Source organism: Athene cunicularia (genome assembly GCF_003259725.1).
Source record: "Athene cunicularia isolate RWA chromosome 6 unlocalized genomic scaffold, athCun1 chr6_part1, whole genome shotgun sequence".
NCBI classification, from domain to species: Eukaryota; Metazoa; Chordata; class Aves; order Strigiformes; family Strigidae; genus Athene; species Athene cunicularia.
Genome location: NW_020799105.1, coordinates 6,864,088 through 6,880,944, shown reverse-complemented (window position 1 = coordinate 6,880,944; position 16,857 = coordinate 6,864,088). Strand labels below are relative to the sequence as shown.

General features: G+C 35.7%; 1 protein-coding gene across 1 annotated transcript in view; it reads left to right on the top strand.

Annotated features, from left to right (window-relative positions):
* ERCC6 (ERCC excision repair 6, chromatin remodeling factor) overlaps positions 1-16,857 on the top strand; it is a 49,819-nt gene that overhangs the window by 18,763 nt on the left and 14,199 nt on the right. The window contains exons 6-10 of the mRNA XM_026851376.1: positions 321-446; positions 3,868-4,026; positions 8,972-9,107; positions 15,567-15,737; positions 16,170-16,346. Of these exons, the coding sequence (XP_026707177.1) occupies positions 321-446; positions 3,868-4,026; positions 8,972-9,107; positions 15,567-15,737; positions 16,170-16,346 (769 nt within the window). The remainder of the gene's footprint in view (positions 1-320; positions 447-3,867; positions 4,027-8,971; positions 9,108-15,566; positions 15,738-16,169; positions 16,347-16,857) is intronic.

Sequence of the window (16,857 nt, the reverse complement as noted above, 5' to 3'; positions counted from 1 at the left end):
GGTCTATGGAGGTTTAGGAATTTAAGGTAGCCAGAATTTTTTGATAGCATTACCTGTTTAGTATTTGTCTGTAGGAAATTATAATTGGCTATAAAACTGATGGTTTATAACTAAATATTTGGGAGTGCATGCACCTTTTAATATGTCAGATACTTTGAGCATTTACCTGCATAATTCTCTCCTCCATAGGATTACTATTTACATCATGACATCAGAGAATGCATTTTTGTTAGGTTTTTATCTTACTGAAAATTCAGCTTAGTTTTTCATGTAATATCTTTTGTGTGCAATAATTGAATGTTGACTCCTTGTGTCACTAGGAGGTGGCAAAAAGAACGTTTGAAGGACAAAGATCATCAAACAGCTGAGGAACATTCTGAAGAAAGTGACACTGAATTTGAAGAGGGTTTCAAAGTACCAGGATTTCTCTTCAAAAAGCTTTTTAAGTATGTATCATGTACTTTATTTTAATACTTTTTAATTAATTGTTTAATATGTTGCTGTATACTATTAATAATATTAGTAGTCATAGTGATTCTGGATGCCCTTTGCTGTAACTTTTACTTCAGTGAACGATGCTTCAACTTTTACTTCAGATATTTCTGTAGGATTATTTTTTTAAAAAAGGCTCCAGGATCAAACCTTAGTGAAACTAATTTATTGCAAGCACAAAAGCAGTTACATGATGATAATTGGCTGGTCTGAATATTGTGAATGCATATTAGCTAAACTATGAATTGAGGAGCTCTACTTGTCTGTTTTTATAAATGCTTTCTTTTATTAACAAGTGCTTGCTTTTAATTCAGGCGTGGAGTGGTAGAATATCTTTACTTTGAAGAATAAAGTGTTGGCAAGTTGTGATAAATGCAAACAAGAAATAGAGGTGTTTCTGGTTGGGTGGAGTGAGTGAAATTTTCTTCCAGTAAAAAATATAGACAACTTTAAATAACAACTCAGAGTAACTATTGATAATTCATGTTATAAAATAGTCTTGAACGTTTTGCCCAGTAAAACTTTAAAATACGGAGAGTGCATTCTTAATTCCTTTACTAGATGGAAAACACTTTACAACTCTTTAGTTACTTAGTGCTGGATTACAGATTTGGACAGGACTGCTTTCTGTTTCAGTTTTTTGAGACCATGGGGCCCAGTGACACTTCAGTGTTCATTTCAGAAAGCTATTTACAAAAGACAGCCCAAACAAGATATCAGTTGACAAGTTAACTTCATCCATAATATCTCTCTTAACGTTCATGCGTATTAGGTTTGAATTTATTTTTGTTGGCAACATTTTGCACAGCAGGAAAAACATCTTCTCTTTCAAAAGATAACTCTCTAAAATATTATAATTAGTGTAGTAGAAAGCCCTGGTTTATAACGGGCATGTGTGGTATCCTTTCTAACAGGACCATTTAGTCTTAACCTCAAAGAAGTTATTACTGTTGTCCTGCAGTTCCTCAGAAGGAAAGCACTAGCTCTGAAATGGAATTGAATTAATGACTTAGTTGCCAGGACCATACACAGCCAATATGTGGTCTCCCATTGTTTATGCAAAGGTACAGCAGAAATAATCATCCTGAGAATGGATGTGTGGTCTGAGCAACCCTAAGGGAATTGAAATAAAGCAGACAACTAAAAATTAATCTTGGAGATACCAGCCTTACTAATGAAGGGTATCCCTGCAAGCATGAGTCAGTTGGTAAAACTTCTTAAGTGGTTAGAAAGATCAATTGAGTTGAATGATTCGTCTGACTTGTAACTTAAATGCTGAAATCTCCAATGTAGGAAGACCCATAGTCGATAGGCATTAAACTTTGAGTTCTGAACAAGTTTAGTACAAAACATGGAAGTATATTGACCCAAAGAGGTGTACAGCAGCATATACTATAAGACACTTACAAGAAGTTAGCTCACACTGCAATAATAGACCCTTAATTTATTTCTTTGGTAAGCCTGGTAAAGTGGACAATCTGTTTCTTCCCTATATACTTGTCTGCTTTTGAGGAACATTCAGCAAGAATGCAATTGGTGCTGCTGTGGAACAAAACCAAACACAGTGAGCAAGACTGACTTACAAACATTCCCTTATACTGTCTGCACTTAGCCTGAGAAAATGTTGTCTTTATAAACAAGAAACCAGGTTTCTCCACGATTTGCTTTAAGTCTGAAATGCAATTTTGTCTCAGAAACAATGCAGCGAAACTCCGCTAGCTACTGTGGTGAATTTTGAGGGATGCATCACAGCATGATCGCTCACATGCAATACAATCCAGACAAAACTATTTTGGAAGACTAGGCAAGAGTTTTATTTTATTTCTAAAGCGGTTTTGAGTAAAAAACAGAACATAAAAATTGGTGCAATGAAAGCATAAGATAAAAGAGAATTTATTGTCTCTCCATAAAACAATAAAAAATTATTGGGTTAGGGGATTTTTTTTTTACTTGAATTTTTGCATACTTGCAGTTATTGCATGTTTATATGATTATACAAAGAAAGCACCTGCATTTTTTACTATTTTTACATAACCTTGGAGCAGAATTTTTCAGGAGAAGGGGAGAGAGGGGAAAAAATGCTTATAAATGCAGCTAGCTTTTATGCAGTGGTTGTAATCCTAAGAAATAATAAAAAATAAGATCAGGAAGTTCCTGAATGATTGTCTTCTGAAGAGACATGCTGGACATTAGTCTGGAAGAGCAGTTTCTGACTGGAATTAAGGTTCTCTCTAATTCTTTAGTCTTTCTGTTAGAAAATATTTTGTCTTCATAAAATGTAATAATGGTAGCACCTTAACCCAATTATAGCTAATCCTGCCAGCCAATTCCTAGTTGTTTTTAGATTGCTGCATTTTTAAGATGAATTAATTTCTAACAAAATGTCTCTTTTAAGGGCTTCTTTGTATAATGCGTTTGAGACACCAGCAGATAGTATGTCCGAACCATTAGATGTGTTCAACACTTACAAGACACAGAAGTGCTGAAATGCGTATCTTTTTTTAATTGTAATTTAAATATACTGTTTCTTCATTTCTGTATGTTGTGTTTTCAATTTAACCTACACACGTGGTATGTTATTCCTACTGGTCTCACTATTTCATATTATTATAAAAAAGTACGTCCTAAAGTGATTCTCAGTCCAGCATCTTATCTCCAGCTTTTTAGATTGCAATTGTAAATCTTGTTTTCTAATCTACTTCTTTTAATTGGAATGTATTTTACATTGTTGCTTACGCAATTTCCAGTGAATGACTGAGAGTAGAAACTTCCCTGATACTCTCACGTGGTAATGCTCTGCTGCATCCCATTCACTGGAATAATTTCTATTGTTTTGCCTTCCAAAACGTTTTACCTTGTTGGCTTTTTTCCTCATTGAGAGAGACTAGATGTTATTAAATTAATTTATGCAAAAATAAAGCATGTTTTGACAAATGTGATCTTTTTTCACAGCGGAGTATAAAGTCTGTACCACTTACAAGTCAAGTTTTTCCTTCAGTTCAGGGTATATGTTCCAAATAATACAATTTACTAGACCTTTACATGTCACCTTTTCTGAAAAGATAATGCTTTGTTAGAGTAGCTTTCCAAGTTGCTTTTAACACTTAAAATATACATGAAATAAAATACCCTCTAATTACCATGACTATCAGTTTAATTAGAAATGTTTTAGTGTTGCATAAAGAATGAAAGTCACGTGTAATGTCTGAGTACATCAAAAATGTATGACCTAGTAAATACAGCACTCGTGTACAACACATATCCAGCATGTTATTGTAACTAGTATAAGAACCTTGCCAAATGATTAATTCATGGGTACTTTCTGTTATGATCTGTATTATCAAACATTTGCCATCTTCTCTTTCCTTGTTTTAGGTACCAGCAGACAGGTGTTAGGTGGCTCTGGGAATTGCACTGCCAGCAGGCAGGAGGAATTCTGGGAGATGAGATGGGATTGGGCAAGACCATCCAGATAATTGCCTTCTTGGCAGGTCTGAGCTACAGCAAGATCAGGACTCGTGGTTCAAATTACAGGCAAGTGCTCCTCTGCAGACTGTCAGTCTGTGGAACTCAATTAATATTTCATCAGATGTATTGCTGGTGGAGGAGGGTCCTGTGAATTATTAATGACATTTCAATTACAATATTCCTTTAATTCTTTTAGTGGGGGACATCAAAGGAAAAATTTTACGAGACAATGGAGCTGTAGGGCAGGAAAAATTAAACATGTAACACTTTTAATGAATTCCAGGCATTGATGCTTCATTTTGCAGATGAGCAGCACTAGATATTTTGGGTCAATACAGTGTCTAAGGTTAGCTTCCACAAATGGATTGTTTACAAACTCGATTACATTAATATCAATAGTTTACACAATATGGAATTTTAGATTGGATGTAATACCTTTAGTTCCATTTATTAAATTTTACATTAAAATATTTGTTCTGGCAAGCCACCAGGTAAATGCTTTACAGGAAGCAGCAAGCTGATTTGCAATGAAAGTTAGAGTTTCTGATCGGCAGAGAATTATTCCTGCCAAAAAAAATCATAGTAAAAGTAGTAACTTAGAGGAATTTTCATCTGCTTTTTTGTTGTTGCTTTTCAAAAGTATGTTGGAGTGATTTGCCTTTCTTACAAGATCTTTTATGCTTTATTGTTACTAAAAAATGCTTTAAAATTCCTTCTTCGTAGGTGAAATTACCATAAAAGATACTTGTTGGTGTTCTTGGATTTGTAAATGCATGCATGAACAATACTTGATTTTTCTAGTTTTGTTGGCCTGTTTACCTGATGTAAATTACTACATGAAGTTAAGCAAATATCATAGTACTCTACTAAACAAAAATGGTTAACTTTATATAGAGGCATATTTAAATTATTTTCAGCATGTACATGAACTGTAAAATAGGGTTTTAAAGATAAAATATTACTGCTTTTCTCCAGTTGCTTTCTACTGTTAACTTTTATATGAAAAACCTCCAGGTCCTCCATCACTCAGGCCAGCTGATTTTATTTTGATATGGCTGTCTGATTTAAGGATGCTACTGTATAGATTATTTTGTGTAGGTATATTCCCTGTCCCAGCTGGAGGACCATTGAGACAGTAGAAATCCTTCAAGAACATCTATGGACACTGTTACACAGTTACAGCTTAAGACCTAAGATACTGCAGTGAAACTGCAATAAACTTTGAAAAGGCCAAAATATAATTGCACACCTAAGTTGCAGTGTTCTTTCTGCATGTAAGATAATGTGTTCAGTTTCATTTTTTTGGTTGGTGCATGTCGTTAAGTCTATCATGAGCTGTCTAGGTATCTAGATGAGCTTGTATCTAGGTTGAAATCTGTTGCTAAAACCTGTTGAAGGGCTTGGGGGTCCACCAGTTTGCTTCTTTCCAAATATATTGTTTTGTTTAACAAAAATGTTACCTGCTTCATTTATTTGAGAGATCAGATGAGAAACTCTGCCATAAAGTTTATACACTGATTATTTACTCATCTGTGCTCTTCATGATACTGAGATACAATCACACACATTAAACATTAAGGCTGAATCTCTATTATGAGTGGCAGAGAGATTAATTTCGATGGTGCTTGCATAAATAAAAATCCATTGCCCCAGAAAATTTGTATTGCTCTTGCTGCCTTGTTCTTTTATGTTCAGTCGGATTTAGTTGCCATTTCGGTTTCATTTTGAAGGCGTGATTTGCCAGTTCTTGGCAATAGAGTTGGTTATAATGCAGCATGTTTTCCTCTGCTAATTTTTTGAGTACTTTATGTAGTATGACTACAGCTTCCTTTTTTGTAGTAGTATGTTGCAGGAATAGATCTTATTTGCAATTCAAATCACATTCAGTTAAATAAGAACTAATAAAGAATACTGCTGTGAATTTGAGTTTATAAACCAGAAGCAAGAGAAGAAAGAGATTTTGGTATATTGGTCATATATTGACCATAAGCTATTAGTATAATGCAACTGTGAAAAAGGGACAGAATACATTATGACTGTATATTTGGGGTAGAAACAGGGCAGTATTAGTATCCTGAGTACAAGGCAGCAGTAAGGCTTTGGCTTTGAATGTTATTAGTGTCACCTTTGTTCAAGGAAAACAAATATAAATTGGATGGGCAGCAACACGAATCTGTTGCAGTGATTAGGAGAATGAAGGATCCCTCCCAAGCATAGCAAGCAGAAGTTCATGGGTTTGGTTTTGTGAAACAGCACAGATTGGAAGAAGTTAGATTACTCTTTTATATAAATAAATAAAAGCTCTCAAAAGAAAAATAAAATGTTGGTTAATGGAAAGTGGTTAGAGCCAGACTAGAGGTTTCACACAACCAAGTGGAGGGGGAGTGGATTTTCTGAAAATTGAGGGGGGGGGGGGGAGAAAACGAACACAGATAAACCCAGCACATGAGCTTGTTTGTTTACCCCCTTGGTCTGTATCAGAGGTAATTTTTTTACTACCCGTGAAGAATGAGAAACTAATATGTTCTGGGAAGGTTGGCTTTTTTTCTATAGATATTTTTAAGAGCAGTAACTGGTTATTTGGATTTGTAGCATAGTTGAAGCTATTTTTTGCATCTCTAACTTCTAACTTACCCTTGGATTGCTGAGAGTTTTTTAATTAGACTATGTAAGTTTGTTATATAATATTTTTTTCATAATGAAACAGATAAGCAACATCCAGGTTGTTATTCTGCATGTATAAGCTTTTAATAAAGAATATTAGTTCTTAATGTCAGCAGTTTCTGAAGGCATTAACAGGATTTTTTTAAAGCAGGGTATTTCTGGCATCTGGGAAATCCTTCTTTATTGCTATATGCATGTGGTTTGAATGGATACTGTGATCTTTTTGAATTGTTTATTTCCACTTGAATGGTACATAGTTGGCCAGAGAGTATGTGATAACTGTTTGCAAAGTAATTTTTTTCTGTTTTTTAAAGAGCAAATATATTTGAAAAATAACTACTAGTAACTAGTACTTACATGATTGTTGGTATTGGTCTGTGATGGTAATGTTTTTTCTTTGGCTGTTGCATATGAGATTTTTCACTTCTTAACAGTAGCTCTGAATTTAATATACAGACTTTGTTTCAAACATCCTCAGTAGTTCTCAGAAACAATCATATGATTAAGAAACTTATGAGAGAGTTTAAGCCCAGCTCAGATGTCAGCTTCCATGTATGATATATTCTGCTGCTTTAGAGTTCTTCTCTTCTCTGTGAATTATGGTGATAATAGTACAGTGTATTACCAAGACGAAGCAAAACACCTGTGTTTAAGTCTATTTGTGAGACTCTAGCTACATATTCTTTTTAATAGAAGTAATAAAGTAGTTGTTTAATTATTTCTTTTCTGTTTTAGAAATAACATTCACCCAAAGCTGTTTTGTATTACCACAGAAGGAAGTTCCCTTATGTCTTATTCTTTGGAGCTTTTCTATTTCTGTGTTTATCTTGATAGATGCATCCATTAACTTTTCAGTGGATAGGCTAGAATCACAGAATTGTTTAGGTTGGAAGTGACCTTAAAGACCATCTAGTTCCAACCCCCCTGCCATGGGCAGGGACACCTTCCACTAGATCAGGTTGCTCCAAGCTCTGTCCAACCTGGCCTTGAACACTGCCAAGGAGGGGACAGACACAGCCTCTCTGGGCAGCCTGTTCCTGTGCCTTGCCACCCTCACAGTGAAGAACTTCTTCCTTACATCTAATCTAAGTCTACCCTTTTTCAGTTTAAAGCCATTACCCTTTGTCCTATCACTGCGTGCCCTTGTAAAAGATCCCTCTCTGACTTTCCTGCAGCCTCCCTTTAAGTACTGGAAGGCTGCTATAAGGTCTCCTTGGAGCCTTCTCTTCTCCAGTCTGAACAACCCCAACTCTTTCAGCCTGTCCTCATAAGCGAGGTACTCCAGACCCTGATCATCCTTGTGGACTTCTCTGGACTTGCTCCAACAGGTCCATGTCTTCCTTATGTTGGGGGCCCCAGAGCTGGACACAGAACTCCAGGTGGGGTCTCACGAGAGTGGAGTAGATGGGGAAAATCACCTCCCTTGACCTGCTGGCCACACTTCTCTTGATGCAGCCCAGGACATGGTTGGCTTTCTGGACTGCAGGTGCACACTGCCACATCATGTTGAGCTTCCCTTATCTCCAGCATGTTGACTGCACCACACAGCTTGGTGTCATCAACAAACTTGCGGAGGGTGCACTCAATCCCACTGTCCATGTCCCCAACAAAGATGTTAAACAGAACTGGTCCCAATACTGACCCTCGAGGAACACCACTCATCACTATTCTCCACGTGGACATTGAGCTGTTGACCACAACTCTTTGCGTGCGACCATCCAGCCAATTCCTTATCCACCAAATGATCCATCCAGCAGATCCATGTCTCTCCAATTTAGAGACAAGGATGTTGTGCAGGACAGTGTCAAACCAGGTAGATGAAGTGAGTTGCTCTTCCCTTACCCACCAACACTGTAACCCCATCATAGAAGGCCACTAAATTCATCAGGCACAATTTTCCCTCAGTGAAGCTATGTTGGCTGTTACCAATCACCTCCTTATTTTCCATGTGCCCCAGCATAGTTTCCAGGAGGATCTTGCCAGGCACAGAGGTGAGACTGACTGACCATAGTTCCCCAGGTCTTCCTTTCTTCCATTTTTAAAATGGGACTATGTTCCCCCTTTTTCAGTCAGTGGGAACTTCGTCAGACTGCCACAACTTCTCAAATATGATGGATAGTGGCTTGACCACTTCATCCACCAGTTCCCTCTTCTTACCCCTTTCATCCTGCATTAAAAAACAGACTTCCAGAAAAAGAAAGTGACAATTAATTTCTATAGGGCTCATATTCCACTTAACACTTCAAGTGTGTCACTTTAATGTGTGTATTTTAATGAGCCACTTTATAGAGTAATTATTTATTACTATTTATTTAAAGAGGTTTTTTTCTTGAATATTTTATTTTAGGTACCAGGGGTTGGGTCCAACAGTGATTGTTTGTCCAGCTACTGTGATGCATCAGTGGGTAAAAGAATTCCACACTTGGTGGCCTCCATTTAGAGTCGCCGTTCTCCATGAAACTGGTTCTTTTACAGACAAAAAGGTAATGGTTGACATCCATTTTGTAATTCAGTAAACTTTTTTTTTCCTTTTATTTGTGCTAGCAAAGAAAAAAATTCCCAGTTCTGAATGTTTCTGTGAAAGCTTGTGCTCTTTCTGTGGTTGTTTTAAAAGAACAAAAAGTTCACTGTCTTGTATAGATTTTGTTAGGAAACTGGACAAAAAGGAGATGACATGGAATACATTTATATAATGATATAGGATAGTTTTGCCTGAACAAATTAGACATAGCGAAGGTTTCTTGCTTGTACTGTAGTCCATGCTAGAAGTTCATGACTAGACTGCTTGTACACCAGAGATGTGCTTCTAGTACTGGTGAGTTGTTTCCTTGCACTTCCATGCATCAGTGTGTCATTGATACAATATTTGGTACATTTTGCTTGCACAGGCGATTTCTCTTCATTTGGTTAGTATGTCAGTTGATATCACCTAGTCTCATTTTCTTTAATGGTTGTTGTTTGTTGATTTTTTTATTTTTTTTTAAGCAGTGCTTTTTCTGTCTTTTAATTTTCTTGATCAATCTCTTAATATGCATGTTCTTACTCCATTTCTTAAGTTGACAAGCTGACTTGTCTGAAGTTTCAATCCTTGGCATCTTGCAGGAACAAAGCAAGGAAAACTTAGGTTTTTGTTTTCCCTTAGCCTCATATTTCAGATGCTTTAAATGGATTTTTCAGGATTCAGCAAAGCATTTTAAAATTTCTCTTTAAATATTTATTGAATTTCTTGTAATAACATTAAAATGATATGGTGTTTAATTGCACTTGATTAAACGTATTCTGAGGTAGTTGATGCATTTACAGTACATGGCAAGAAAGGAATAGCATGCAGTAATGTGCTAATAGCTTCCTGTTGTTCAATTAACTTGGTATGTTTTCAAGCCCTAAAAGTCTGTTGACCTCAATAACATGCTTACATGTCTTCCTAAATTAAATAGTGTGTGCTTATTTTGGGGTATTTGTTAATTAATGCACTTGACAAATTAGCTCAAATTTTTCCACCTGCAGGAATAGTTAGGTTTTCAGGACTTCACCTTCCCATTATCCTCCTACAGATGCCTACTCAACTTAATATTAAGGAATTTGGATAACATATGATCACTTTAGATAGGTTCAGTTCTCTAATTCTGCCTTAATGCCTCATCTTCTGAGAGCTGCAACATTACAGGTGTCACTGCTGATGTGGTCTTCATCTCATGGACATTTTTTTCCTAGATGCGTGAATAACACTTGTACACTGAAAATATATAACATAAAATACAGGCCAGGTGATTTACCTCCTGCCCAGAATTTCTTTTCAATATACATTCTTTCTATGAATACATTAGTACTGATCTGATCTCATGACAATTCCATCTTCTGATAACCTATGGCTTTACAGGAGACTGCTTTTGCATATGTTAACTTTTGTTATACTCATCCAAGGACCGTTCTGCCTTTATGCTCTGGCATAAGCTTAAATTTAAGTTTTAAGAAATAAATAAGAAAATTTGTGGTTAGACTGTGTAAGAACAAATGTTTGTTCTTTGAAATTAATTTTACATGGCCGAAAGCCAAGTTGCTATGCATCTGTGGTCTCAATGTTGCATGGACCTGTTTGGAATTAAATTGATATTTCCAGGATTCACATATTGTTCTGTTAGTATATCATGGTTTATCACAAAGTAAATTAGGAGGGTGTTGTGCTGAACAGCTAACTTGCCAGGAGACAGGATTGAGGAACTGAATGTTGTTAACCTGCTTTGGAGTGAGAAAGGTCACTTCAGCCTGTGGGCTAACAAAGGTTAGAATGGTCTGTACTGGTGGAAGAACGTAATTGTCTCCTGAATTAACTGGAAGTCAGACAGTGAAGATCTTAATGGATTTTGAGGAATGCATTATCCTGTAGTAGTTGGCCAACAGGTTGTGTGATAAAACACAGTATTGCAGCTTGTTCTGTATAGGCCTGTGAAAGAGGGACAGATGATTTCTAAGGAATGGAGAAAGATTAATCTTAAAACTAATGAAGGAGAATTTTGGAGGAAAAGAGTTAAGCAATGACACGTGTCCCATAAGGCAAGACAGTATTTCATAGCAGAAAGGGTCAACAACTGAAGTTACACTTGACAAAACTGTAGCTGATCTTTAGATGAGATGGATCTATGTAATTATTACATTAACAATGTCAGGAATCCCCAAATACTAACAAATACTAAATCTTTCAGCACTGGTGAAATTATATGCTTTTATGAATAGGTATTTTCCGTTGTACCTTCTAAGGTACCCAAGCATCAATGCAATATCCTGTCTCCTAGTTCTTTAGACTTGCCCACAGAAGTTTTTGCTTAACAGTGAAGAGTGGAAGACATCTGTTCCAACTGTTTTGTCATAAATCGATAGTACACAATGCTTTGCACATCTTTTCAGTTAGTGACACTTTTTTAGTGTTGCAAAAGGACTTCTGAGCAGTGTCATACGTGAAAGGCTCACTGATTATTACCTTGGCATATCCTCTCTTCCCAGACCATTTTGGTTTTCTTTGCAAACAACTTTAAAATTTTCCACAATAGTATGAAATAACAGCCTGAATTGTAAGCACCAGATTGACTGCAAATCTGGTCAGCCTGTTTCAGATGAGTTACTGAGACATTCTGCTTAGATATTTCTGCTGCTATAGTATTTGTGTAGGTTTTTAGCATACATGATCCCGAAAGAGAGACTATTTGAATTCCTTAGCTAAAATAACAATGGTAGACAATTTTTCAGTAAGGGAGAGAAGCGGGAAGTTCCAATTTTACCCACTGAAATATGACTAATAGTTTACAACCTTCAGCTATCCACAAGGGAAGGCAGATTGATATTTTAGATGATGGAAGGAAGACACAGTACCAAGTTGGATAGGTGTCTGAGACTTTAGAGCCAGTTTAAGGCATTTGGATGAAATGTAAAACTTACTTTATTATTATTTGTGATCACAGATCATTTGATTCTTCTATAATGATAAGGATGCTTAAGTTGGAAGCAGTAGGAAGAACCAGATTCAAGTAGTAGTCTTCCCCTGTGAAGTCAGCTTTCAGTTTGAGCAAGGTATATAGCATTTGTGCCTAAGTATGTCCTATGATGCTGTCTCATTCTATTAACCTCCTACTATGGTTTACACTCAAATCTAATGTAGCTTAAAGTGACTTGTAAATAAGAAGTCCTCTGAGACCTCTCAGGATGAGAGAAAATAAAGTAGTAAAACTAATGTAGTGTATCATAAATACTGTTTTATTTATGGTATAGAACAGAAGGTAAGGGAAAGAAAGCTCTATAAGTGTAGCAAATAAAGACTCCTGTGCAATTGTTTCTGGTGGTGATCACATACCATTTGTAAAGCCATAATGTTGCTTTCCCTTATTCTGGTCAAATACTGGACAGACAATGCAACCCTTGAAAGCAATTGACAGTTCATGATGCTTGCACCTGTGGAACCATCTATTTAAAGATGATTTTGCACACTGATCACAGACCTTCTACCCTCACAGTAGAGTACACAATCTACATGTAAACAATAAGCTGCAGAGGTTACAGTTACTGGCATGACTGCATATAGAAGCTCTATTTTAGCCAAAGGTTCTATTTCTAAGTTAAAGACCAAACTCAGATAAACTTAGTACCATGCCACAAGAAGTAACATTCTTGTTAAATATGTACTAAGTGCTTTAGCTCTTTTTATTGCAACTTTTACATTATTAAACATTGTAGTATGTTCTTTTGAAACTTCTTCATGGTGCCATTTAGATTGTTTTGTTGGGGCAGGGAAATAATAAAGATGTTTACAAGTTGAATTTATGGATCTCAGGGCTTAATGGTTGGTTATGAGATAGTGATAAGTCTGCTGAAGAATGCATTTTTGATTCACAAGCAATATATGGTTGTGTAAGTGACTAGATATTAACTCTGTAAATTCACACTTACCTTAAAGGTATCTGAATGTTTAGAGACTTTCATAGTTATCACTAATCTAGTTCTTTAATTTCAATGTTAACATACATGTTTCTGTTTAATACATAATAATATACAAGACTTCAGGTCCCCTTAAATATTTTTTTGAAGACTAGTTTATGCTAAAAAAAATAAACCTTATTTCTGTAAGTATCAGTCAAAAAAAAAATGTGCTGTTTTTGTAGCTTCAGTGAGGTACCAACAGGAAAAAAACACTTGTGTAGAAGTGTGTTCTTAAAACAAATCATAAACATTTTAGCCTTAAGAAACGGTGCTTTCCAGAAATCTTCCAGTCTTTGTACATTGCATATGTCCTGGTAAAGACAAGGCAACACAATCAACTTATCACCTAAGTTAGGAGAAAATACTGTCTTTGAATTGTAAAGGCCTGAAATACTGTGCTAAACAGAACTACAAGATCAGAATTACTCAATCTCTTCATATGTTCTTCTATTCATTAGCATCTTTTAAAGGACAGAGTTCAGAATTTCAAAGCTAGATAACTGCTATGTAATCTTTTGGCATTAGTAGGATTTTTTTTTTTTTTTTTTTTTTATTTTTAGTTTAACAGTGCATGCCCTAAAATACTTCATTTAAGTGTGCTTCCGTGTGTGCGTGTGTGTGTATGAAATTAATTCATACCTGAATCTAATCAAATAGTAATTGTGAATTAAAGAATACATGTTAAATAGCATAATGCCGCAGCCTCAAAACAGTGTTTATCCAATAATATATCTGTTACCATACTTTAAAATATTTAAAACTATTCCAAGAACTGCAATTAAAGCGAAGGTAATCTCTGAGAAAGTACCCAATACAGTAAAATGAGAGTTAATAACTGTTGTAGTGTGAGTTGATAAAATTTTGTTGTATTTCTTCATTGTCAGCACAAATCCTTGTTTATTAAAAATTTAGCTTGAAGGAAACTTTAATTAATTACAGGTTCAGTAAATCCTGACTAGCATTCTGCTGTGGTGTGTTTACAGTGAATGGCCTTCATGTGCCTATGTTTCACTTCTGTTCTCTCTGCTACCTGACAACGTGATTTATGGCTGTTGTTTTCTACTAGTCCACTGTTTGCCCTCTAGGAGGGATTGGTCTCTTGAGCCTCCATAATAACAGGAGCACTTCCACAAAACATCTTTTAATGACAACAGTGTAGCATTCTGTAAGTCAGGCTAATTGCAGACATACCCTATTAATTGCAAAAACTAGGAGAGGTTACATATTTTACAAGCTTTTAATTTGAAATCGCCCGAGATGATTTGTCTTAAGTGTTTGGCTAGAGATGTCTACAATATTCTATGATAGGCCATTGCTGAGACTCTAGGACATAGTTGCAGACTATGGGGCAGTGTACCAGGTAGAATTAAGCTTTGGATGTCCACACTTGCCTAGAAATCCTACTCTGTCTGTAATACAGATTGTTCTGAAGATTACATATTCTCGTGACAATCATGATGTCAACATTAAATAATGTGTTTTATCAGGAGATGATAATCAGAAAGTAGCAATTCTTGAACAGTTAAATGCAGAGGAGCTTTTTGAATTTTGGGGTATATCTGAGCAAGAAATTTTACAATAAGTCATGAACTTTTAACACCATCCTTTGAGATGGATTTTTCCCTTTTGTTTTTGTTGGGTTTGTGTTGTCTTTTGTTAAGGGCACTTCTAGTAACAAGGGGCTTGTCTTTCCTTTAGCAAATTCTGAGGTGGTTCTACTTTTTTTTCTTTTACACTGGGTATGTTTGTTTCGAGAATTGCCTCCAAGCCCATCATCTCTGTTTCAGTCTTCTAGATTTGTATGTGGAGGATAAATGCAAGAAAGATGAGTCTTGAATACTGTGAATGCTGTGGAAGGTGATAAAGACTGTCCTGCCCTACATAATTTACAGCTATAAAGGCTAGTACAAACTTGGGGAAAGGATATAGCTTACAAGAGAAGCACAATTTGAAGATTAATAACAAATATATTAATCCTATTAATGAGAAAGGTTGGACAGAATTTAGCATTAACCAAATAGATTTTTGTCATTGTTTTTCAGTTTTTTCACTTGTGTAGTTTTTCTCTAATGTTCTCGGTCTTGCATGCAGTACACAAATCTGGGTTTGCAATGTGAATATAGAAGAACTTGGACAAACTGGTTACTTTAACCAAATTTAATGTTTGTTTTTTCAGACATCATCTTAAAAAACAAACAAAAAACCACCACCACTGTTTCCTTCTGACCAGGCTTCAGCTCAAAATCTGATCTGTTAGAACATAGTATACAAGTACTTCATTCTTTCATAGATGAGCTAAGAACCATATAACCAAAACCTTGCCTACACTTAATTTTATTTTTTTTTTTCCAAAGTTAATTATATGTCTGTATTTTCAAAACTTTTTTGCATGTACCTTGGACAGCAAACCAGTAGTTCTGTAAGTCTGGTTTTCTGTCTCATTGTTACTGACAACATGCACTTTTTGCTTTTAGGTGAAACTAATTCATGAAATCGTTTCATGCCACGGAATTTTAATTACATCTTACTCATACATTCGCCTGATGCAGGATAATATCCACAGCTATGATTGGCATTATGTGATTCTGGATGAGGGTCACAAAATCCGAAATCCGAATGCTGCAGTCACACTTGCGTGCAAGCAGGTACTTTATGAAAGTTTATAAGCACTCTGGGGGGAGGTTCCAAAATCTGATAACCTGTATAAAAAATTTACATTTGACCATTATCGAAGAATAAAAGCATAAATCACAGTGGTTTGTATTTGACTATTTAATTTACTTAATATTTTTAATGAGTTTACATCAGTAAATTTACAGAAATATGGTAGAGGAAAAAAAAATCAGAAATCTTAAATTCTGTAGTAATATATGATCAGGCATAAATGTCAGATTGCCGGTGTTCATTTTCTGCTGACAGTTTATGGACAGTATATTGCAGAAAGCTCTTCAGGAATATGAGGCCACTTACTTTAAAATGTGAATTCATTGATGGTGAAATTGGAATATCCTCTGAGGCAGGTTACACCATGAACCATGAAAATAACTTTCTTTTGTTTTTGTGTTTTTTACTGGTAGTTCCGCACACCCCATCGAATCATCTTGTCTGGTTCCCCTATGCAAAATAACCTAAAGGAGCTCTGGTCCCTCTTTGACTTTGTATTCCCAGGGAAACTGGGAACACTACCTGTGTTCATGGAGCAATTTTCTGTTCCAATAACCATGGGAGGATATGCCAATGCCTCTCCTGTCCAGGTAAATGCATCAGAAGTATCACTTTGCTTCAAGGAAACTGTTACATTGCTTTTAAATGTACTTCATGCTGTATGTTGTAGACACTACTAACCCAGAAGAGTTGCACATGTGTTTTGCTGCTACGCATGTAAAAAGAACTGTTTGACTGAATGAGACCATTTCATTTATACAGCAGTACACCTTATACACAGGGTTTTCTTCTCAAAAGACCTAAAGTTTAAATCATTAGAAGTATTCTTTGGCATCAAGAAGAGCGAAACAAATTGGGTAGGAGGTGACTGATCTTGTATGTTGATGTATTTAAATAGAACTTTCATGTTTGATATCAAGCTTTGGCAAATTATGCAATAGAGGAATCCTTAAATCTAAACTGAAAATTGATTATATTTAAACAAGCTAAAGTACGTAGTGGAATTCTGAAAGTAGATAAATTATTTCTTTTTGAAAGCAAAAATTATTTGCAATATTAATTTGAATAAATGTCTGTTAATCTTTGTAGTTGTGGTTCTCA